The 23310-nt window shown below is 45.2% G+C and overlaps 1 protein-coding gene across 2 annotated transcripts in view; it reads right to left on the bottom strand.

Moving 5' to 3' along the window:
• Nucleotides 1–12363: 12363 nt before the first annotated feature.
• Nucleotides 12364–23310, bottom strand: part of METTL27 (methyltransferase like 27) — a 107835-nt gene continuing 96888 nt past the window's right edge. Inside the window, exons 4-5 of one of the 2 annotated variants that reach the window (XM_040423626.1) lie at nt 14680–14772; nt 12364–13246 (exon numbers count right to left, since the gene is read on the bottom strand). In XM_040423626.1, coding sequence (XP_040279560.1) covers nt 13011–13246; nt 14680–14772 — 329 coding nt within the window. In that variant the 3' untranslated portion in view covers nt 12364–13010. The remainder of the gene's footprint in view (nt 13247–14679; nt 14773–23310) is intronic. The other variant, XM_040423625.1, reaches the window with a different exon arrangement.

Below are 23310 nucleotides of genomic sequence, written 5' to 3'. Positions count from 1 at the left end.
TTTCGCGCACGAATGATCGCGCTTCCTCAGGCCACTACGTAAGTGCGTATCTACGCGCTGGCCTCTTATACCCGGCATCTAGTTGTCATGGAAACCCCAAACAAACCAGACGCCACAAATATAAGGGTCCATTAATAACAATATACAACAGCAAATATGCTATTTCAAAAACGCATTCAAATCATTCCGGTCATTCAGACCTAACTGACCTAATGCTCCCGTACGTATAATCCATTTTGCTTCCTTTTGTAAGAGAATGCGATGTCTATCCCCACCCTGGGCTGAGTGCGGGATGACCTCCACTCCGGCAAACTGTAGCGCTTGTTCGCTTCCTCCATGCACTTCTCTCACATGATCAATTAATCTGCGACAGCCTTTTCCCGTTCCTATAGAGTTAAAAATGCTCTCTGATCTTTTCAAATAAACACCTGATGGTTTTTCCTATATAAAAGTGGCCACAATTGCACATCAAAAGATAAATCACATATGTACTTCTACAGTTTATTTTTTGAGTTATGGGACCTATATTTAAAATTTTCTTTTGGGAATTGTACTCGCAAAATGAGTAACTTCTGCATTTGTAGTTGCCCTTCGGCAACCGCTCCTGCAACCAGTTGCTCTCCCCCCCCCATGAATCTACTTGTAACAATCCTGTCTTTGATTGTGTGACTCCTCTTATATGTTATTAACGGCTTTTCATCCACTATACCCTTCAAACCTATATCCTTTTTCAAAATATACCAATGTTTAAATATTGCTGTTCGTATCAAATTAGCCATCGGGCTAAATTTGAACGAAAACACACTTTTTTTTTTTAACCGTTTTTATTCTTCTGTTGTCCTCTCATATTATTTTGTCCTTTACCCATTAAAAGCTCATACTGGGAAAACTTACCTGCCTCTTCCATCTTCTCATCTAATAATTTCTCAGGATAACCCCTTTGTAACAACCGTTCTTATAGCTGCAGTGCTTGTTTTCTGTATCCTTCGTCTTTGCTGTTGATGCTCCTCAATCTAATAAATTGCCCATACAGTACAGATTTTTTCACTGTATAGGGGTGAAAACTGTCGTGGTGCAGTAGAGAGTTGGTCGCCATGGGCTTCCGAAACCCCTCTGTGACCAACTCTCCACCACAGACCACGACAGAGATGTCCAGAAATTCTAGGCGTAAACCCCCAAAATTCATTGTGAATTTCATAGCCATGCAATTTTTATCATTAAGGTACTGTACAAACTCCCTACACAAATAAAAATATCGTCCACAAACCGAAGAAACAGTTTAATGTACTTCAAGTAAGGATTGCTGGTACTAAAAATGCACTTATCTTCCAACCTTGCTAGGTACATATTCGCAAAAGTGCATGAGACCGGAGTCCCCATTGCCGTGCCGACGTTTTGTCTATACCAGTTCATTCCAAACTTGAAGACATTATTATCCAAAATAAACATTAATGCCTCCTGCACAAAATCACAATATAGGGAACTTTTTCCTGCATGTTTTATGACATCAATAACTGCTGTCACTCCTTCAGCATGCGGTATACGTGTATGTATATAAACTTTCCACATCTAGTAAACTGTTTCTTCGGTTTGTGGATGATATTTTTATAATTTGGTCCGCCGCTGTATGTGATTTAGTCGCCGCTGTATGTGAATTCGGCAATCTGCTACCCAGCCGCATGTAATCTCCTTGCATGAAATAAAAGAAGCAAAGAACCAGTGGTGAGTGCTGCCTATTTTCTTCATCTTGTTTTTGGAAGTCATGAGCAGATGTGGCTAATGAGCAGCAACACTTGTATGCAGTCTCCATTACCACAGTCTGTCCTTTCTGTACTTCATGTCTCCTCATGAACTCCATTCCCACAAAGATTCAGCTAAATATCATATTAACCTGTATTCAGGATTGTGGCAAATCCAGCCACATTGAGAACCTATTCAAGTGAATTTTGGATATGTTATCCTCAAGTTATACTGGTTAAATTGATATAAGTTTTATGTATGTAACCTGTAAACTCACAAAGTTGTAAAAATGCCTACCACCCCCAGTCTAATGGCCTCTGTGAACGGTTTAACGGAACATTGAAACAAATGCTCCGTACGTTCATGGAGACCCAGAAGAACTGGGAGCGGTTTTTGCCCCACCTGTTGTTCGCATACAGGGAGGTACCTCAAGAGTCCACTGGGTTCTCACCTTTCGAGTTATTGTTCGGAAGGAGGGTAAGGGGCCCCTTAGATTTAATCCGGGAACATTGGGAGGGGGAAGTCACGATAGATGGTACCCCTGTTGTACCATATGTGCTGGAGTTTCGGGACCGCTTGGAGGAGCTAACCGAGGCCGTACGCTCTAACCTCCAGGCGGCCCAGAACCGGCAGCCCCGATGGTATGATAGAGGTGCCAGGGACCGCAGTTTTCAAGTGGGGGAAAAGGTGTTGATCCTTAAACCTGTTAAGAATGATAAACTGCAGGCTTCCTGGCAGGGCCAATACGAGGTGGTGGAACAAGTCTGTGACACCACCTATGTGATCGGTCCATGTACTGGAGCAGGAGTTAGTCGGATGCTCCATGTTAACATGTCAAAACCATATCATGAACGCCCAGAGGTGGTAAATGCTATTTGCGCCTCTGCTGCAGAAGATATGGACAATTTACCTCTCCCTGATCTCCTGGGAATGGAGAACCGTAACGAAGACCTGGGAGAGGTACAATTGGGGGAAAGATTAAACCCACAGGAAAGGGACCAGATTGTAGATCTCTTACGAGAGAAAAGCGAAACCTTCTCTAATGTACCAGGGTATACCCCCCTAGCCACTCACCGAGTGGAGACCCCTGGTCAGCTGCCCATGCGTCAACCCCCTTACCCCATCCCTGAATCTGTCAAGGAACACATGCGTAAGGAGATTGACGAAATGTTAGAGCTTGGGGTGATAGAACACTCCGACAGCCCCTGGGCTTCCCCGGTAGTTCTAGTGCCGAAACGGGACGGCACGACCCGTTTCTGCGTAGACTACCGGAAGTTGAATGACAAGACTATATCAGACACCTATCCTATGCCCAGGATAGACGAACTCTTAGATAAGATGGCCCGTGGTCAGTACCTCACGACGATAGATTTGTGTAAGGGGTACTGGCAGATTCCCCTAGCCGAGGATGCCATCCCCAAGTCGGCGTTCGTCACCCCATTTGGCCTGTACCAGTTTAAGGTCATGCCATTTGGGATGAAGAACGCCCCGGCTACTTTTCAGAGGATGGTAGATCGGCTATTGGAAGGATCCCAGGAGTTTGCGTGCGCATATTTAGACGATATCGCCATATTCAGCAGCTCCTGGGAAGAACATTTAACCCATATCGGGTTTATCCTAGATAGGATCAGGGAAGCCAACCTGACCCTAAAACCCAGCAAGTGCCATATAGGGATGGCAGAAGTTCAGTATCTGGGACACAGGGTGGGTAGTGGGAAACAGAAGCCAGAACCCGCTAAAATTGAGGCTGTCGCCAAATGGCCAACCCCCCGCACCAATACCCAGGTATTAGCTTTCTTAGGTACCGCTGGGTATTACCGGAAATTTGTACCCAATTATAGCGCCGTAGCAAAACCCCTCACTGACCTTACCCGTAAAAATCTCCCTAAGATTGTCACCTGGAACCCAGAGTGTGAACAGGCATTCCAAAAACTGAAAGACTCTTTGATAAATGCTCCTGTCTTGGACGCTCCTGATCCAACTAAACGTTTTCTTGTCCACACAGACGCTTCAATGTTTGGATTGGGAGCAGTACTGAGCCAAGTCGGAGCTGATGGCGGCGAGCATCCTGTAGCTTACTTAAGCAGGAACTTGTTACCCCGAGAGGTAAGCTACGCCGCCATCGAAAAGGAATGCCTGGCCGTGGTGTGGGCCTTAAAGAAATTACAGCCGTACATTTATGGACAACAGTTCTCGCTACTCACCGATCACAACCCGTTGGTATGGCTAAACCGGGTGTCTGGAGACAATGCCCGGCTGTTGCGCTGGAGTTTGGCGCTGCAGCCGTTTGACTTGACAATTCACTACCGCCCTGGGAAGCAGAATGGCAACGCCGACGGGTTGTCCAGACAAACTGACCTTGAACAATGATCGGTGGGTACTCTTCCGGACCTCCCCAAGCCGATCCGTTTGGATCAGACTGTGTATGCCGGCTTGGTTCTGGGGGAGCATTGTGGCAAATCCAGCCACATTGAGAACCTATTCAAGTGAATTTTGGATATGTTATCCTCAAGTTATACTGGTTAAATTGATATAAGTTTTATGTATGTAACCTGTAAACTCACAAAGTTGTAAAAATGTATAAGAGTAACTTTCCAGCTTAGGAGATAGTTGAGAAGATATAGTGATTGACTCAATTAGCTCCAAACAGAGGGGAGGAATATGCTGGGTGGGTTTCTATTGTCCCATTGTGTAGTAACTTTTCAGTTTAGGAGATAATTGGGGAGATACAGTGATTGATTCAATTATCTCCTAGACAGAGGGGAGAAATATGTGTGGGTTGTAACTACAATGTTATTGGTTAATGTATGATAATGTGTGTGTCCCTCTCCTTCACGGGAGCAGGTAATAAAAAGGGCTGCAAGCTAGCAGCCAGGGTGTTCACCTCCAAGCTATGTGTCGTCTAGTTCTTGGAGGGGTGGGATATATACACGCTACCTGCATTTCATTCTGATTGTTCCTGTCTACCAGGGGAGATTCTGCACTTCACCCTGCCTCTCCGCTACAAGGATCATAATCCCTGACAAGTAGACGAGGTGGCCGCGGGAAAAGTCTCTCCAGACTCTGACTCCCTCCTCACACAGTTCGCCACTTCACCTGACTCCTGGCCTGTGAGGAGTGTCCAAGCTAAGACAGAAGAAGAGGAGTGAGAGACCCTAAAACATAGAATAGAACCGGCCTGGGTCGTGGACAGTGTCATGAATTAAGGTGGTATGTGTATGTCTTCTGAAGCCCTGGCCTGGTCCTTCTTTTCCTGCCTGCAAGCTGCAGTCTGCATATTGATGTATAATAGCAGGCATTAGGGAATAATGAGTCATCATGAGTCCCCCATACATGAGCAAGAAGAAGACATTACTGTATGGTGGCCACAAGACTTTACTAAACTGAGGAGGGAGGGGCTTCAAAAATTATTGTCCATACAGTATAATGTCACCTTGTGGCCCCCTTACAGTATAGTTTCTGAGTCCACAGTATGTCTCCTGGTGGCCCCATGCAGTATAGTGATTCCTTGTGGCCCGCTGCCTGCCCAGCATGCCAGCCCATGCAGTGTATAATGTCTCCTTGTGGCCGCTGCCTACCCCCCTAACAGTATAATGTCTCCTTGTGTCCCCCATACACTATAATGTCTCCCTGTGGCCCCAAATGTTTTTTCTTTTAAATGGGTATTTATTCTGATATATATATTGTTATCGCGATACATTTCTTATCGTTATCGTGGGAAAATTTTTGATTTGGGTGGTTGTAACCCCTGGAAATATGCCATGTATAATGTGATTGAAAAATGAATCCAGCCAACAAAGGAGGCAATATGTACTATCACAATACATTAGTAAGTGCTTTGTATTAACTTTCTCTACATGATAAATGCATTTGAAATGAGACAGCCCCTTTAATTGTTTGTCCTGGTATACACAAGAATAATGGAAACCTAAACTAAACTATACAGTGTATGTGTGTGTATGTATGTATGTGTATATATATATATATATATATATATATATATATATATATTTGTAATTTAGGGAATAGGACATCCAAGAGAATACAGAACATTTAGTTTCTCGCTGGCTTTTAACGGCTACTGTACCTCATAAATTGCAGTCTGTTACAATAAGTTTAAATACATACTTTGTAAATTGTTTCCCAAAGATTATGCCAAAAAATGAAGTGTGGTGCTATATTCTCTAAATTAATGGCATGTATTGAGCAGGTCGATAGAGTATCTGATGAGATGGCGCAATCCAGTGAGAACAGGACATTCCCTTCAGCCGTGACCTGATATAAGGACATTATTTACATTCCTCAGGGACTTTATCTTCCAGCCTGGAACCAGAGAACTTCCTGCAGGACAATAAACTAACACTAGATGAGGACATTCTGGGCTAATAGCACCCAGCAGGTAATGATAACATTTATGTATCCTGGGGAACACAAGGTAGGAGATATGACTTCCTATTATCAATGTTCCTGCTAGAGTCATAAATAAGCAGAAAAGGAAATGATAAAACAAATATTGGCTAAAGGGGTATTTTCATCTGAGAATGGGGCCTCTCAACCTTGTCCCACCTGGATGCTGAAGCCAGAGGTGGTTGAGACTACAGAAACAGCTGAGCAGGATGTGCTATGCTTTTTCTGTAACACCCATACAAGAGAATGGGTTTGAGGAACCCCATAGCACAGCCAGCTGACCTGTTCTGACCACCTCTGGCCACAGCATTCTGACAGGTCATGGTCAGGAGGGGAAACGCATTCTAGAGAAAAATGTGAGTCTCAGAGGTGGGGCTTGTATCAGACATTTAAGGCATATCCTATGCATATGCCATAAATTATTTGGATGAGAATGCCCCTTTAAAGTGTTATCATAAGGCTGGCCATATTTGATAGATTCAGTAGGGGGTGCTCCTGCATAAGATGAGTAAAGCATTGATTAGCATCCCTTTCGTAATAGTTTCCGTGAACTGCTGACGCACCAGTGGAACTGACTGGATGTTAATGCTGTACCTATGTGCTATTTTATTTTATAGCACCTTTAAAAGACCATGATATGTTTGAATTGTATACTGGTGGTCACAGTTGGCTGGTGAAGTCTGCGGTTATATGTACCGACGCAGTAGTATGGTGCCACATGGACTCTGAATAACCTGAAATTTATTCATTAAAATCTCTGCTCTTTCAATACTTAGTAGTCATGTGTCCGACCAGTCATACTGCCTCAAAGCCTTCCTTGTATGGTGCCACATGGACTCTGAATAACCTGAAATTTATTCATTAAAATCTCTGCTCTTTCAATACTTAGTAGTCATGTGTCCGACCAGTCATACTGCCTCAAAGCCTTCCTTGTGTAAGTATGCATACAGAGATAGATGTCAATCACTATGATGAAGTCCCCAGGACTGCTCCATCCCAGTGAAGAAGAGGGAAATAGAGGGAGATAGGTAAGTGCCAAACATATGGTACTACTTATCTGTGGGGGAAAAAAAGGATTATAGATTGTTGGCGGGTTCCATTTGGATCCGCTAACAAAAAAGAGTCTATTGCCAGCTTATAATTCTGGGCTTCTAAAGGTGACAACTATAAATCACATTAGATGCAGTATCCACAGAGCCTGAAGAGCATATAAACTGGCGATGTCATGCAGTAAGCAGTGCTGCATCTGCAATTAATGGAGCCTCCTGGAAGAGCTATAATGTATTTTTGACATTATAATAATGTCACTGAAAGGAGTGATCAAAAGTAATGCTTCAGATTTCACAACGTTTTAAATTTGAGCTCTCCATGTCAGCATTACATTAGGCCAGAATTATGCTTCAGATTTATGCTCTGAGCTGGGAGGTGGCAGACAAAGGTATGTAGCCATATTATAATGGTAGAAGGACTAGTTTGATAAGGTACTAATATTGGAAATATGTACTTAAGATGAATAATTGTTGTAAGATCAATTGCACCGCAGGACGTGGATGAGAATGTAAGACTAGTTTCACATCTCTGGCTGGCTCTCCATGATGTATGGAGATGAAAAATCCATACTGTTGGTACAGATTCCTTCTTTGCAGGTACACAGGGTGACGTGCTGCTGACAAGGGTTTTTGGTGCTGCTTGAAAGATCTGATCCCCCTACAAACCAGCATTTTCTTATTTGTAGGAAATCAGCAACATCTTTACATCGACCAGTTATTGGGAACCAAATGTTCGTATGAATGTTTGGCCCTGATAGTTGTCCCGATCCTTAGCCTGTGTAACAGAGCCCTTTCGCTGGCCTTGTAAGTTACATAGCTGTTGGCAAAGCAAAACTCTTGGCCAACAGCGATCTCTCCCGATCACTTAACCTCCCATACAAACGCTAGGCTTGACCAAACATGCATGGCTTCTGAGTAGGAAAGAGGGGAGAAAGTCTTATCTCAAGGTGAAGTAAAGTCAGCAGTTGAACATAGGCTACTGGTGATCCCGCTCCATTTTTCTTACCATAACGTAATTCCACAAAGAGACTGACCTGTGAAAAGATGCAAGGAACATTGAGAGTGAAGATCGTTTTAGAAGAATCAATTAAATCAGTACATCCACAGGAAATCATTGTCATTGTAAAAAAAAAGTTCTGAAATCTTATTACCACTTATGTAAGGTTTCTCATCTAAAGTGGAAGGGGAATTGAATCACTATTTGTTCCTTTACAGTACTTCCTCATCCCTCCTTTCCTTTCTTTCCCCCTAGCATTTCCACCAGTATTTAGTCACCCACACCTCACTTTATTACAATGCTAATGGCTTCTGAAGGGGTTTCGTACTTATAAAGCTCAATATAAGGGCATGTTCACATCTGTATTGGAAGCTATGTTTAGGGCCTCCATCACAGATTATGCCAGAAAGAGCGGACAAAAAAAGTCCTGTATGCAGGACTGTTTTTTTTGGGTTTTTTTTGCAAAAAGTGGACACCCGAACAGACCTCATTATACTCAGTGGGGTCTGTTCGGCTGCATTGGCTTTAGTTATGTACCAAATCCAGCACTTCCATTATTTTTGTTCTGCTCCTCTAACAGACAGAGCAGAAGAACGGAAATTGTTAGTACAGATGTGAATGTGGCCTAAGGCCTCATTTAAACTTTTGTATTAAGGTCGGTATTTGCAGGGCCTTTTTTCTGGCGGAACGCACCGGAACGGCGTTCCGCCACCTTTTGACATCGCAGCCTGCGATGTATCAGCGGGGAGGGACTGGGAGGAGGAGCTGGGGGCCGGTACGTTCACTGTGCTCCGGCCCCACAGCTCCAGTAGAGACTTATAAAATGTGTAATTAAATTAATAATGATTCATGCTGCCTCCTCTGTAGTATAACATTCAATATATTGTACTCACAGGGCTACTGTTATCGTAATGCAGGCTGGCCGGGCAGACGAGCAGCAAAGTCACTGACTGACGTCACGAGCCTGCGCCGCCTACTTCATTCATAAAGTCGGTGGCGCAGGCTCGTGACGTCAGTCAGTGACGCTGCCGCTCATCTGCCCGGCCGGCCTGCATTACGATAACAGTAGCCCTGTGAGTACAATATATTGAATGTTATACTACAGAGGGGGCAGCATGAATCATTATTAATTTAAATTACACATTTTATAACTGTACTGGAGCGGCAATGGGGGGTCTGTGGATGACACTGTTATGGGGTGGGGGTCTGTGGATGGCACTGTTATGGGGTGGGGGGGTCTGTGGATGGCACTGTTATGGGGTGGGGGGGTCTGTGGATGGCACTGTTATGGGGTGGAGGGGGGTCTGTGGATGGCACTGTTATGGGGTGGAGGGGGGTCTGTGGATGGCACTGTTATAGGATGGGGGGGTCTGTGGATGCCACTGTTATGGGGTGGAGGGGGGTCTGTGGATGGCACTGTTATGGGGTGGAGGGGGGTCTGTGGATGGCACTGTTATGGGGTGGGGGGGGGTCTGTGGATGGCACTGTTATGGGGTGGGGGGGTCTGTGGATGGCACTGTTATAGGATGGGGGGGGGTCTGTGGATGGCACTGTTATAGGATGGGGGATCTGTGGATGCCATCCACAGATCCCCCATAACAGTGCCATCCCCAGATCCTCCACCCCATAACAGTGCCATCCCCAGATCCTCCACCCCATAACAGTGCCATCCCCAGATCCTCCACCCCATTAACAGTGCCATCCCCAGATCCCCCATTAACAGTGCCATCCCCAGATCCCCCATTAACAGTGCCATCCCCAGATCCCCCATTAACAGTGCCATCCCCATCTGAGGGGTTTCTTTGCTGGGCTGGACTTTTATAGCCACCCCAAATTATACTTGCATCCCTGTTCTCTAAAGGGGCGGATTCGGGGGCGTTCCACCACCTTTTCTCTGAGAAAAAAAGCCCTGGGTATTTGTAAGCCAAAAGCAGGAGTGGATCCAAAACACGGAAAACATATATTTTAAAGAATTCTGTCTTCAAAAAATAGGGCTTTGAAACTTTTTTGGGCTTACTTATTATCATAAACCAGTTACTTCACTTTTGAAAGTGGGTTTGAAAGGGGGTGAGGTAGTTATGTTTTCATAAATTTTACTCCAGACTTATCACCGTAGCTTTTTTTAAAAGGCTGATTGAAAAGTTGCAAAAAACTCCAGTAGTAGGTGGTGCAAAAAAAAAAAAAAAAGTATCATTTCTAGACAAAAGTGTAAGGGCTCATGCACACGAATGTATTTTTATTCCATGTCCGTTCAGTATTTTTTTTGCGGTGCATATGCGGAACCATTCACGTAAATGACTCTGTGTCCGTATGGCCATTCCACAAAACAAATAGAACGTGTTCTATTACGGACAAGGGTAGGACTGTTCTATTAGAGGCCAGCCCTTCCGTTCCACAAAAGGCGGAACACACACGACCAGTATCCGTGTTTTGCGGATCCACAATTTGAGGCCTGAAAAACAACCAACAGTCATGTGCATGAGCCCTTATGCTAGATGCACTAAATTTACCAAACAATTAAAGATAAATTTGGCGCAAAGTACTCCAAAACAAACTCAAGCAAAACTGATTTTTATGTGTTACCCTCATGATAAATTCTCCCATAAGTCTCTCTAACAAAATCAACTGATATTTTTGAGCCATGAAGAATTAATTAGCCCAGTCCTTTATTTGCAATCTAATATTACAGCCTGCCATACGCATCAGATAACTGTTGGCCAAACGTTTTTCCAGCCGACAGTTATGTCTCTCAATCCCGCTTCCCCATACATGCATGCTTGGTTGAGTGGAGAATATATATTGTTCTGCCCAGCAGGGTTATAGAATCATTACAGATCACGTCTGCCTCAGTCTTGGTATTTTTGAAGTGTTTAGTGTGATTATAGCACCATCTAGTGGTGTTAAGTTGTATTACACTTTGTTTTTCCTGTTACAAAGGCTACTGCCTTATGGGCGTGCAAAGCATTCTAAAGAGAAGTCTCCAGTCTCCAGGATACAGTACAGAGCTGTCCTATGCATGTCTCCTTCTCAAACTCCATCCTTGTAAAAGCATATCTGGTGAGAGATCTACCTTTGTTTCAGGGACATGATGTTATGCAGAGCTGTTCAACTAGTTGTAATTGTTACTCAGGGAGTTGTTTTTACTGTTAGATAGGATTACATACCTATGTATAGGCAGCCATTTTACCATGTGCTTTTACTGTCAATGCAAATGTTATAGTACATGCTATCCATGCTTAATATTTATACATGTTATTTGTATTCTTGTAGTTTTACCAAACAATACTGTTTTACCAATCAATCACATATGACCTGTTGACTAATAAACAAGTTAGACTCCAAAGAACAGTCCTCTTATTTGGAAGACAAGAATGGTTTATGCTGAATGTCACACTGCACACTGTGTGAACGTGTAAGAAGACAGAACACGCATGTTGTCAATGAGAGAGGGCAGAAAGACGCTGCCAGATTCCACTGGTAGGAGGCTTCGTTTCTAGTGTTGAGCGAGCATGCTCGGCCGAACACCAGTTTGGCTCGAGCATTGAGATGCTTGGCACATCGCAGTGTTAGGCCGAATACCTTGTGTGCTTGAGCGCGATGCTCAAGTCAGTGTATTTAAATCCAATTTAGCTTCCATTTAAAAAAAAATTCTGCCGGGGTTTGAACTCACAACCTTCTACATTAGAGGCAAGGACTTTAACCACTCAGCTATAAAGCTGAATCATAAACTGTGTCAGAAAAACCTCGTAGTGTGTCATGTAGCAAATATTCCTATACAGCAGAAGTATCATTTCATATTTCACTACAGGTTAACATGTAGCTGTATAACTGACATAGTTTATCATTCAGCTTTATAGCCGAGTGGTTAAAGTCCTTGTCTCTAATGTAGAAGGTTGTGAGTTCAAATCCCAGCAGAAAGTTTTCAGAAATAGAGACTAAATTAGATTTAAATACACTGGGTGTCCATATGGACATAGCTATATATGGAGTCAGAGCAGGGACTCCTAAGCCGCGAACTCACACTAAGGGATTCCCTCACTGTACAGCGATATTCTGCATAGACCTCAGTGGGACCCGGCACCCTCCCCTCTTCAGAGCAGGGGGTGCCTGGTTTAATGCTCGGTTTCTCCCATTGAGCACCCAAACATCGCAAAGTGTTCTACTCGAGCACCCGAGCACTTTGGTGCTTGATCAACACTATTAGTTTCCCAAGAACTAAAGGAATGAGCATGTTACAATTCGACACCTCTCTCTGCATCTTACACTAGGGAAGAGTTGGGAGGCCTCCATAAACGTTAGATGATTGGCCACTCCTGCTGAAATCGGGGATTTGGGGAAAGCTGTTTCTATGGTGACAGTGGAGCCCACTGCATGTTGGGCCCTTGTGCAGTTGCACATATAAGGGGAGATTTATCATCAACCTGTGCCAGTTACAAAAAGTGGGAAACATTGTGTTTTTGTGTCTTTTTAAACACCACTTTCGACAAATTTTGTTGTAAGTGGCATTTCTACACTGCCCTCGCTACTTTCCAAAACGGGAGCATGGTGAGGGCGAGGAGGGGGTGCGTCTAGGACATTTATCTACCAGTTTTTATGGTGTAAATGAATACAGAAATCTACAGCAGCTCGAAGCTCATTCTGGAGCACTGGCTGCTTGAGTATGCGCCAAACTGGGTGCATCCTCTGGCAGTACAGGGAATATCATAGACCCGCATAAAACCCCCATAGTATGTCCAGCTATGGCATTTATTAATATAAAATTCTGAGGAACTTTTTTGAGTGACAGTTGAACAAAATATACCAAATAATATATGTAATCAACTGACAATAGAAGGGGCTGACATTTTTCTATAAATGAATATAACACCGGGGATATAGTCAGACTCTTGATTGATCTCCTTTTCTGATGTAGCTTTCTCCCACTGCTCCACTTCTTCTACCAAGACCTGTTCCCAGAATCCTTTGTACTGTAAAGAAGACAATTCTTCTTCAAGTTCAGCCTTGTACTGCAAGTTAGAGATGTTACTCCGTGTGGTCATGCACACAAAACCACCTAGACATGGGCAGAAAAACTGCATTCAGTTTAAGGTGTGGAGGACATATCACATACAGTATATGTTTTACGATGCTTTTTAAAGGGAACATGTCAGCGGCAAAAGCCATCCCAGCAGTACATTCAAGTAGCCGGCAGTGAGTTTCGAATGATGATTGTCTTACTGCATTCTGATGAGGCAGAAGTATGAAAAACGATCTTTTATCCTCCGTCCGCACTATTTTCCAGTCAGTCTTGAAGTCAAGGGGGCAGCGGCCTCCTTGCTTCAAGTCAAGGTAATCTTGTCCCCTTCCCTGTCCCTTCTCCTGTGACTGACAGCCGGTGTTCAAACAAAAATCCTTACTTCGTGAAAATACCTTACCCCTCGTGACTTCCGCGGGTGTGCGCCTCAACTTCTGGGGGTGTGAGCCTCAGTGCAAGCGCACTACCACGGCATGGGTAAGAAAAAATTACATGGAGCGCTGACTCACGGACACCGCGCGTGTGCCGTCAGGGATAAGGAGATCTGCCGGTCTTTTCCTTACCCCTGACGGCGCACGCGCAGTGTCCGTGAGTCAGCGCTCCATGTAATTTTATCTTACCCATGCCGTGGTAGTGCGCTTGCGCTGAGGCGCACACCCCCAGAAGTTGAGGCGCACACCCCGGAAGTCACGAGGGGTAAGGTATTTTCACGAAGTAAGGATTTTTGTCAGAACACCGGCAGTTCGGCAAAGCCAGCCGGCTGTCGGGCATAAGCACTGTCAGTCACAGCGAAGGGGCAGGGAAGGGGGCGCGGTTATCTTGACTTGAAACAAGGAGACCGCTGCCCCCTTGACTTCAAGATTGACTAGAAAATAGCGCGGACGGAGGATAAAAGATTGTTTTTCATACTTCTGCCTCATCAGAATGCAGTAAGAAAATCATCATTCGAAACTCACTGCCGGCTACTTGAAGGTACTGCTGGCGGTTTGGGATGGCTTTTGCCGCTGACAGGTTCCCTTTAAGCATATTCACGAATTACATTTTTACTAGTTTTTTTTGTTACTAGTACTACAAAAAAGAATAAAACCCTTCTATTTCCTTTCCCCTGTCTGATTCCTCTGATCATGAATGATCTATAGGTGGAGTAAATTGATCCAAACATGTGGCTAGCACTCTATGGGGCACTGACTTAATTAGAGCATTACACTGAAAAGTGAAGTGCTCTTCTGTGTACAAAAAGAATAATAGTCATACTGCTATCCCAAATCTACACCTACTATTACATTAGCCGATAGTGGCTCACAGCAGCAGTAAACTGACAGTACAGAAGGATAATATTTAGTATTTTATTTTCAATCAAATCCTACTGCGAAATGAAATATAAAACCAGCTAAAAAGTTTTAAAAAAAAAATGTAAGTGCCTGCATTTTCTGTATAAATGAACTTAGAATAAGGTAGTGTAGTATTCTCACCTGGTTTAGTGACACGAAGCAGTTCTGGAAGCACCAACACAGGGACCTGTCCATCACTGAGAGCTCCAACTATAATTACTGCATCATACTTTTCTGAAAACAGACAATATGTAAATTTATTCTGTTATATATCTACTATATATCTACCAATATAACACAGGAATTGTTAGGGAGAGTTGTCAGTGCAGCCATCAGGGTCTACCATAGATATTTGGACCCCTGAGCATAGGATGTTTGCATTAAAAATGCTTAATATGAACCCCACTGTGGTGTTAAAGTGAGGAGCCATGTCAGACTGGGGTGCCTAGGGCCAACCAGTAAAATTCATTCTGGGGGCCCATTGCTCATATGCCTGCAAATATTACCCGTTCACACAGTGGCAGACAGCATCAAGACGTTACAAGGTGATTGATCACGAAGGTGGGTGCCTAGCATTCAAGGATACTGTACTGATTTCTAGAAGTCGGCTCAGCCACCCAATCCATGTATAATTATAAACTAATAAATCTATAATTTTTTTTATATGGATGTTTAGGCTGGTTAAGGTGTTGCACTCTGCCTATCTATACCTTGTGCAGTCACTCTACTTTGCCAGGTGTGCAGAAAGCGGGGGACTAGTTGCCCACTTTGCTCGGGGCCGACCAGGGGATTCACCTGTACCCGTGAGGGCATATTTGCATGTACCTGTGTAGTGGGCCCCCCAGTCCAATACTGGAGATGATTACAACTCCCAGCGTCTCCATTCTGTTATTGTGGTAAATCCGAGGACAATTCAGAGAGGTAGTATAAGAGGAGAGGACTACAACTTTCAAGGTTTCTCAGGCTCACCACTTCTCCACTGCTAAACTCCATCCCCGCCTGCACTGATCACATGATGGTGACATCATCACAGGTCCTTCCCACTTCTCCCCTCCACTGCTGAGCTCTGGCCCCTCCTGCACTGATCACATTAAGGTGACGTCATCACAGGTCCTTCAGCTCTTGCACTGTAGCAGATTATAGTGCCCATCCTGCTGTGCACCCCACTCCCGCCCCCACCCCTTTCCCCCTTGAGAATCCCAGGCATTTTTGGTAATTTATAAATATTGGCTGAGCCTTTTTTTTTTGCCAGAAAGAGCACATGTCTGGAAAAAGAAAAGGACAAATGGGCACCTGAAAGTTAAAGACTGTTCTGGAGGAGGCTATGGCGATTGTGGGACACTGTGGCTTTCAATTATGGCACAACTATGGATATGGTGGAAACTTATAGGACATTTATCTGTTATGGGGGAACTGTGGCTGGCATTTGTGGATGAATAACGAAACTATGGCAAGCAGTTTTGGGGCATTTACTGGCACTAATATGGTACTGTCAATGGCTGTCTTTTATGGTAGCACTGTGGTTGCTCTGTTAGACGGGCATAGTGGCTAGTACTGGCACTGTGGATGGCATTTGTAAGGGCACCATGGTTGTCACCTTTGACATCATTGTGAATAGCTCCTATGTTAGCAATATTGGTGGGAGTGGTAGGGGCAGTGTGGATTTCACTTATGGAGACATAGTGGCAGGCAGTTTGGGGGTACAGTGGCTTTCAATTATGGAGGTACAGTGACTGACAGTTATGGGGGCACATTGGATAGCAGTAATGGGGGCACTGGGGCTATCATCCCTGGCATCACTGTGCATCACACCTGTGGGGGTCAGTATTGCTGGTATTTCTTGGGGAACTATGGCTGCTAGTTCCAGAGATAGCAGATGAAACTTATGGGGGCATTGGTTGGCACTTATATGGCGTTGTCGCTCACTCTCTCTAATGGGGACACTAGATACCACAAGGGGCCCACAATTGCAAGATATGTAGGAGTGATGTGGCTGGCACTAACTTTGGCTGGTAGTTATGAGGGCAATCCAAGACACTTGACTAAATGTATAAGGGCTCAGTCTGGCACAATGAGGGCACTTGGACTGCGATTTGTGGTGTTATTGCTGAACTGTAATGATACAGACATGCAAAAAATCTCTTGTAACGTACATCTCATTTACCAAGGACTGTCTTTGTTGCCCCTAGCAACCAATCAGAGCTCAGCTTTCATTTCTTTACCTGCTCTGGAAAAATGAAAGCTGCTTTATGATTGGTTGCTATGGACAATGAAGACAGTTTTACTGGTAGATAGCTTTGATGAATGATGAATGCTATTATTTACTTATGTAATCCCCTAATATTACATATATAATACGCATTTATATATTTAGGCCAGACATTGTTCCAATGTAGGTACAAAATTGGACATGTGGCTAAATTTGCTAAACTGTCGTAGAAGATTGATTCATTCACCCCACAGAGTTCAGCAGAACAGTCGTTGACCCTCGGCGTCACCAGAGACTGTTTTCATTCGGTGCAATGGTGCTGGGACTCCTAACACTGCTCTGAGTCCTAGCAATGCTCTGCTAACTTGGTTATTTCATAATGAATTTCATTTTAAGGAGTATTTCCATTTGGGGCATTTATAACATAACCATAGGATGATGCCCCACAGTGTACAGACAAAGTCACTCATGTGTGGCCACCATTCATTCACTGCTATGGAACTTCAGAAAATAGCTGAGCGCTGGTTTGGCTATTTTCAGGAGTCCCCTAGTGGTGAATGTAGGTGGCTGCGCTTCTGCTGCTTGTTCTCCATTCGCAGCTTTGGGATGTCCTAAAACAGGTGAGTGCACTAGCTTTTTTTGGAACTCCCATAGCAATGAATGGAGAGGATTCCCTGCATGTGCAATGTGCTCTTGTTTTACTTCGGGCCCCTGTTCTGGAAATATGAGCAGGTCCCAGAGGTGGGACTCACACCTATTGGACATTTATGGCACATCCTATCAATATATACCATATACACTCACCTAAAGAATTATTAGGAACACCATACTAATACGGTGTTGGACCCCGTTTTGCCTTCCATTTGCCGGAGGTGCCCGCCGGATCCGTCACAACGCAAGTGAACTGAAAGCATTTGAAGACGGATCAGTCTTCAAAATGCGTTCAGTGTTACTATGGCACCCAGGACGCTATTAAAGTCCTGGTTGCCATAGTAGTAGTGGGGAGCGGGGGAGCAGTATACTTACAGTCCGTACGGCTCCCGGGGCGCTCCAGAATGACGTCAGAGCGCCCCATGCGTCACTCTGAAGCGCCCTGGGAACCGCACGGACGGTAAGTATACTGCTCCCCCGCTCCCCACTACACTTTACCATGGCAACCAGGACTTTAGCGTCCTGGAAGCCATGGTAACCATTCAGAAAAAGCTAAACGTCGGATCCGGTAATGCGCCGAAACGACGTTTAGCTTAAGGCCGGATCCAGATTAATGCCTTTCAATGGGCATTAATTCCGGATCCGGCCTTGCGGCAAGTGTTCAGGATTTTTGGCCGGAGCAAAAAGCGCAGCATGCTGCTGTATTTTCTCCGGCCAAAAAACGTTCCGTTCCGGAACTGAAGGCATCCTGATGCATCCTGAACGGATTTCTCTCCATTCAGAATGCATAATCATTTGAATGTCTCAACAGAAATCGAGACTCATCAGACCAGGCAACATTTTTCCAGTCTTCAACAGTCCAATTTTGGTGAGCTCGTGCAAATTGTAGCCTATTTGTAGTGGAGATGAGTGGTACCCGGTGGGGTCCTCTGCTGTTGTAGCCCATCTGCCTCAAGGTTGTGCGTGTTGTGGCTTCACAAATGCTTTGCTGCATACCTCGGTTGTAACGAGTGGTTATTTCAGTCAACGTTGCTCTTCTATCAGCTTGAATCAGTCGGCCCATTCTCCTCTGACCTCTAGCATCCACAAGGCATTTTTGCCCACAGGACTGCCGCATACTGGATGTTTTTCCCTTTTCACACCATTCTTTGTAAACCCTAGAAATGGTTGTGCGTGAAAATCCCAGTAACTGAGCAGATTGTGAAATACTCAGACCGGCCCGTCTGGCACCAACAACCATGCCACGCTCAAAATTGCTTAAATCACCTTTCTTTCCCATTCTGACATTCAGTTTGGAGTTCAGGAGATTGTCTTGACCAGGACCCCTAAATGCATTGAAGCAACTGCCATGTGATTGGTTGACTAGATAATTGCATTGTGTCCGCCTGGCCGTGCGGAGGCAAGCGGATCCGTCCAGACTTACAATGGAAGTCAATGGGGACGGATCCGTTTGAAGATGACACCATATGGCTCAATCTTCAAACGGATCCGTCCCCCATTGACTTTCAATGTAAAGTCTGGACGGATTTGTCTGAACAACTTTCACACTTAGAATTTTTTCTAAACTATAATGCAGACGGATCCGTTCTGAACGGATCCAAACGTCTGCATTATAGGAGCGGATCCGTCTGAGCAGACATCAGACGGACCCGCTCTGAACGGTTGTGTGAAAGTAGCCTTAATTGGAAAATAAATGGCCAAATTGTTTACTTAAAATATAAAAAATGGCAAACCCCCGACTCACAGAGAGTCACCCTCCAGCACTCAGTAGAGGAAAACGCACTGTGGAGGAAACCTCTAGGGAACCATGGCTGGAGGGATGCCCTTCCCTTGGGCTTAAAGAGGACCTTTCACTACAATAAAAAATGTAAACTAAGCATACAGACATGGAGAGCGGCGCCCAGGGATCTCCCTGCACTTACTATTATCCCTGGGCGCCGCTCTGTTCTCCCGGTATAGGCTCCGGTATCTTCATATGTTCGGCTCAACTGGGTGGAGCCTGCCGGCATCTGCTTCTCCCAGGCTGGAGTGCTGGCCAATCGCAGCGCTCAGCTCATAGCCTGAGAGGAAAAAAAAACTCTATGAGCTGAGCGCTGCGTTTGGCCAGCGCTACAGCCTGGGAGAAGAAGACGCGGGCAGGCTCCACCCAGTTGAGCCGAGCATATGAAGATACCGGAGGCTATACCGGGAGAACGGAGCTGCGCCCAGGGATAATAGTAAGTGCAGGGAGATCCCTGGGCGCTGCTCTTCATGTCTGTATGCTTAGTTTAGATTTTTTATTGTAGTGAAAAAGGTCCTCTATGCCACTATGTGGCTGCTACATAAATAGTACGGGGAGGGCGGGGGGGGGGGGGTGCAGCAGCTGGGCTGATCTGGTTGGCTAGGCGGATGTCCCTTTCCTCCCACTGGGCGATGGGCTTCCTGCAAGAAACCTCCAAATTTCATCAAGAGGCGGTGTGCAGGGGTAGTCATGGTCCTCAGGCCATCGAGTACGGCACCAAATATGACCGCTCGCCGGCTTTTTACAAGGGTTCTTTCATTATGACACATGTGCTTGTGATGTCACAGATGTCTATGACTAATGTTGGTGGCAGTGTTCTGAAGGGTTAACCATTTAGTGACTGTCAATGTGCCCTACTGCAGAGGCCCTTAATCCCTTCTTGACCGCACTTTGTCAATATACACTGTTCAAAAAAATAAAGGGAACACTTAAACAACACAATGTAACTCCAAGTCAATCACACTTCTGTGAAATCAAACTGTCCACTTAGGAAGCAACACTGAGTGACAATCAATTTCACATGCTGTTGTGCAAATGGGATAGAAAACAGGTGGAAATTATAGGCAATTAGAAAGACACCCCCAATAAAGGAGTGGTTCTGCAGGTGGTGACCTGACCACTTCTCAGTTCCTATGCTTCCTGGCTGATGTTTTGGTCACTTTTGAATGCTGCTGGTGCTTTCACTCTAGTGGTAGCATGAGACGGAGTCTACAACCCACACAAGTGGCTCAGGTAGTGCAGCTTATTCAGGATGGCACATCAATGCGAGCTGTGGCAAGAAGGTTTGCTGTGTCTGTCAGCGTAGTGTCCAGACCATGGAGGCGCTACCAGGAGACAGGCCAGTACATCAGGAGACGTGGAGGAGGCCGTAGGAGGGCAACAACCCAGCAGCAGGACCGCTACCTCCTCCTTTGTGCAAGGAGGAACAGGAGGAGCACTGCCAGAGCCCTGCAAAATGACCTCCAGCAGGCCACAAATGTGCATGTGTCTGCTCAAACGGTCAGAAACAGACTCCATGAGGGTGATATGAGGGCCCGACGTCCACAGGTGGGGGTTGTGCTTACAGCCCAGCACCGTGCAGGACGTTTAGCATTTGCCAGAAAACACCAAGATTGGCAAATTCGCCACTAGCGCCCTGTGCTCTTCACAGATGAAAGCAGGTTCACACTGAGCACATGTGACAGACGTGACAGAGTCTGGAGACGCCGTGGAGAACGTTCTGCTGCCTGCAACATCCTCCAGCATGACCGGTTTGGCATTGGGTCAGTAATGGTGTGGGGTGGCATTTCTTTGGAGGGCCGCACAGCCCTCCATGTGCTCGCCAGAGGTAGCCTGACTGCCATTAGGTACCAAGATTAGATCCTCAGACCCCTTGTGAGACCATATGCTGGTGCGGTTGGCCCTGGGTTCCTCCTAATGCAAGACAATGCTAGACCTCATGTGGCTGGAGTGAGTCAGCAGTTCCTGCAAGACGAAGGCATTGATGCTATGGACTGGCCCGCCCGTTCCCCAGACCTGAATCCATTTGAGCACATCTGGGACATCACGTCTCGCTCTATCCACCAACGTCACGTTGCACCACAGACTGTCCAGGAGTTGGCAGAAGGTTTAGTCCAGGTCTGGGAGGACATCCCTCAGGAGACCGTCCGCCACCTCATCAGGAGCATGCACAGGCATTGTAGGGAGGTCATACAGGCACGTGGAGGCCACACACACTACTGAGCCTTATTTTGACTTGTTTTAAGGACATTACATCAAAGTTGGATCAGCCTGTAGTGTGTTTTTCCACTTTAATTTTGAGGGTGACTCCAAATCCAGACCTCCATGGGTTAAAAAATTTGATTTCCATATTTTTTTTTTGTGTGATTTTGTTGTCAGCACATTCAACTATGTAAAGAACAAAGTATTTCAGAAGAATATTTAATTAATTCAGATCTAGGATGTGTTATTTTTGTGTTCCCTTTATTTTTTTGAGCAGTGTACTTCAGTTTAGATAACCGCCATATATTTATGGTCCCCTGTCTATCTCAGGGTTTCCTCCTTGAGGGGAGCATGTTTGTTCTGTTACTGACAGCCACTGGTCCAGGTGCCGACACTCAGTAACCGGACCATTGACTCTTACTTAACCCCTTCCAGACTGCACCATGTAAATGAACAGACTAACAGCACGAAGTGGTCAGTTTTAGATGTGACCCTGGATCCTATCCTGGGACCGCACCTCAGTATGGCGCAGCCATGAAACAGACACTTGCATCTTGATTTTACCCAAGCAGTGCTTAGCGGTTACAGTCACCATTGGGCACAAAGCCTGATGGTTACATTGTTATTATAAGCTTGGTGGTTACTATGGGCAACTGAACAGTCGATCAGGTAAACAGCTTGATGGTGTCAGTCTTTCACTGAGGCACACAACCCTATAGCTATAACTCTTGCCCTGAGAGCACTCGGATGCAGTTTCTGACAACTAACACTAAGGACTCATTCAGACGACCGTATGATTGTGGAATGAATGCGGACCCATTCATTTCAATGTGCTGTGAAAGATGCGGACAGCACACCGTCTGCTATCCACATCTGTAGTTCAGTTCCACGACACCGCAAAAAAGATAGAGCAAGTCCTAATCTTGTCCGCAATTGCGGGCAAGAAAAGGAGTTTCTATCATAGTGCCAGCCATGTGTGGTCCGCAAATTGCGGAATGCACGCGGGCCGGTATCCGTGTTTTTTGCAGATCTGCAATTTGCAGACCGCAAAACACTACAGTTGTCTGAATGAGCCCTAAAATGTGGATCAGGGCTGTCCTGTCAGGGCCACACTATGGAGCCCATTAGACACTACCTTCCCTCCTCCCAACTGCCTCTTGTTGTCTTCTCTCCTTGACTAGACATTTGACTGATCGTCAGCCACGTCCCTGATTGGTGCTGGGCCCCTTTACACATCAGGCACAAGAAGACAGGTAAAGAGGACAGACATCATACATGACTGCTGGGCTCTCTCTGCACCAGCTCATGGAAAGCATGGATGAAATAATTTAAAGGGGCAGCACCACCAGTGTTCCCCGTAAACCTTGGCAGCTGCTGAGCGGGGTCGACTCAGAGCTGGGCACAGCGCCATCAAAGGTGGGTGATATGAAAACCTAAGATAATTGTCTCATCAAAGACATACAGTATAACCCCTGCACCATCCCGTACAATACAGTATAATCCCTGCACCATGCTGTATAATATACAGCATAGTTCATGCACCATCCCTGCATCATGCTCTACAATGTACAGTATAATTCCGGACCCATGCTGTATAATATACATTATAATCCATACACCATGCTGTACAGAATACATTATAATCCCTGCACCATGCTGTACAATATATACAGTATAGCTCATACACCATGCCATACAGTTTACAGTATAGTTAATACACCATGCTATACAATAAACATTATAATCCATACACCATGCCGTACAATATACAGTATAGTTCATACACTATGCTGTACAGTTTACATTATAGTTCATACACCATGCTGTACAGTATACATTATAATCCATACACCATGACCATATAGTCAATGGTGATTTACGGTCCAAGCTTTATTGAATTTCTTTTTTTTTCCCAGCCGGAGGAGGTACC

The sequence above is a fragment of the Bufo bufo genome, chromosome 3 (assembly GCF_905171765.1).
Source record: "Bufo bufo chromosome 3, aBufBuf1.1, whole genome shotgun sequence".
Taxonomy (NCBI): domain Eukaryota; kingdom Metazoa; phylum Chordata; class Amphibia; order Anura; family Bufonidae; genus Bufo; species Bufo bufo.
The sequence above is the reverse complement of the archived record's forward strand: the minus strand, read 5'-3'. Positions and strand labels throughout refer to the sequence as shown.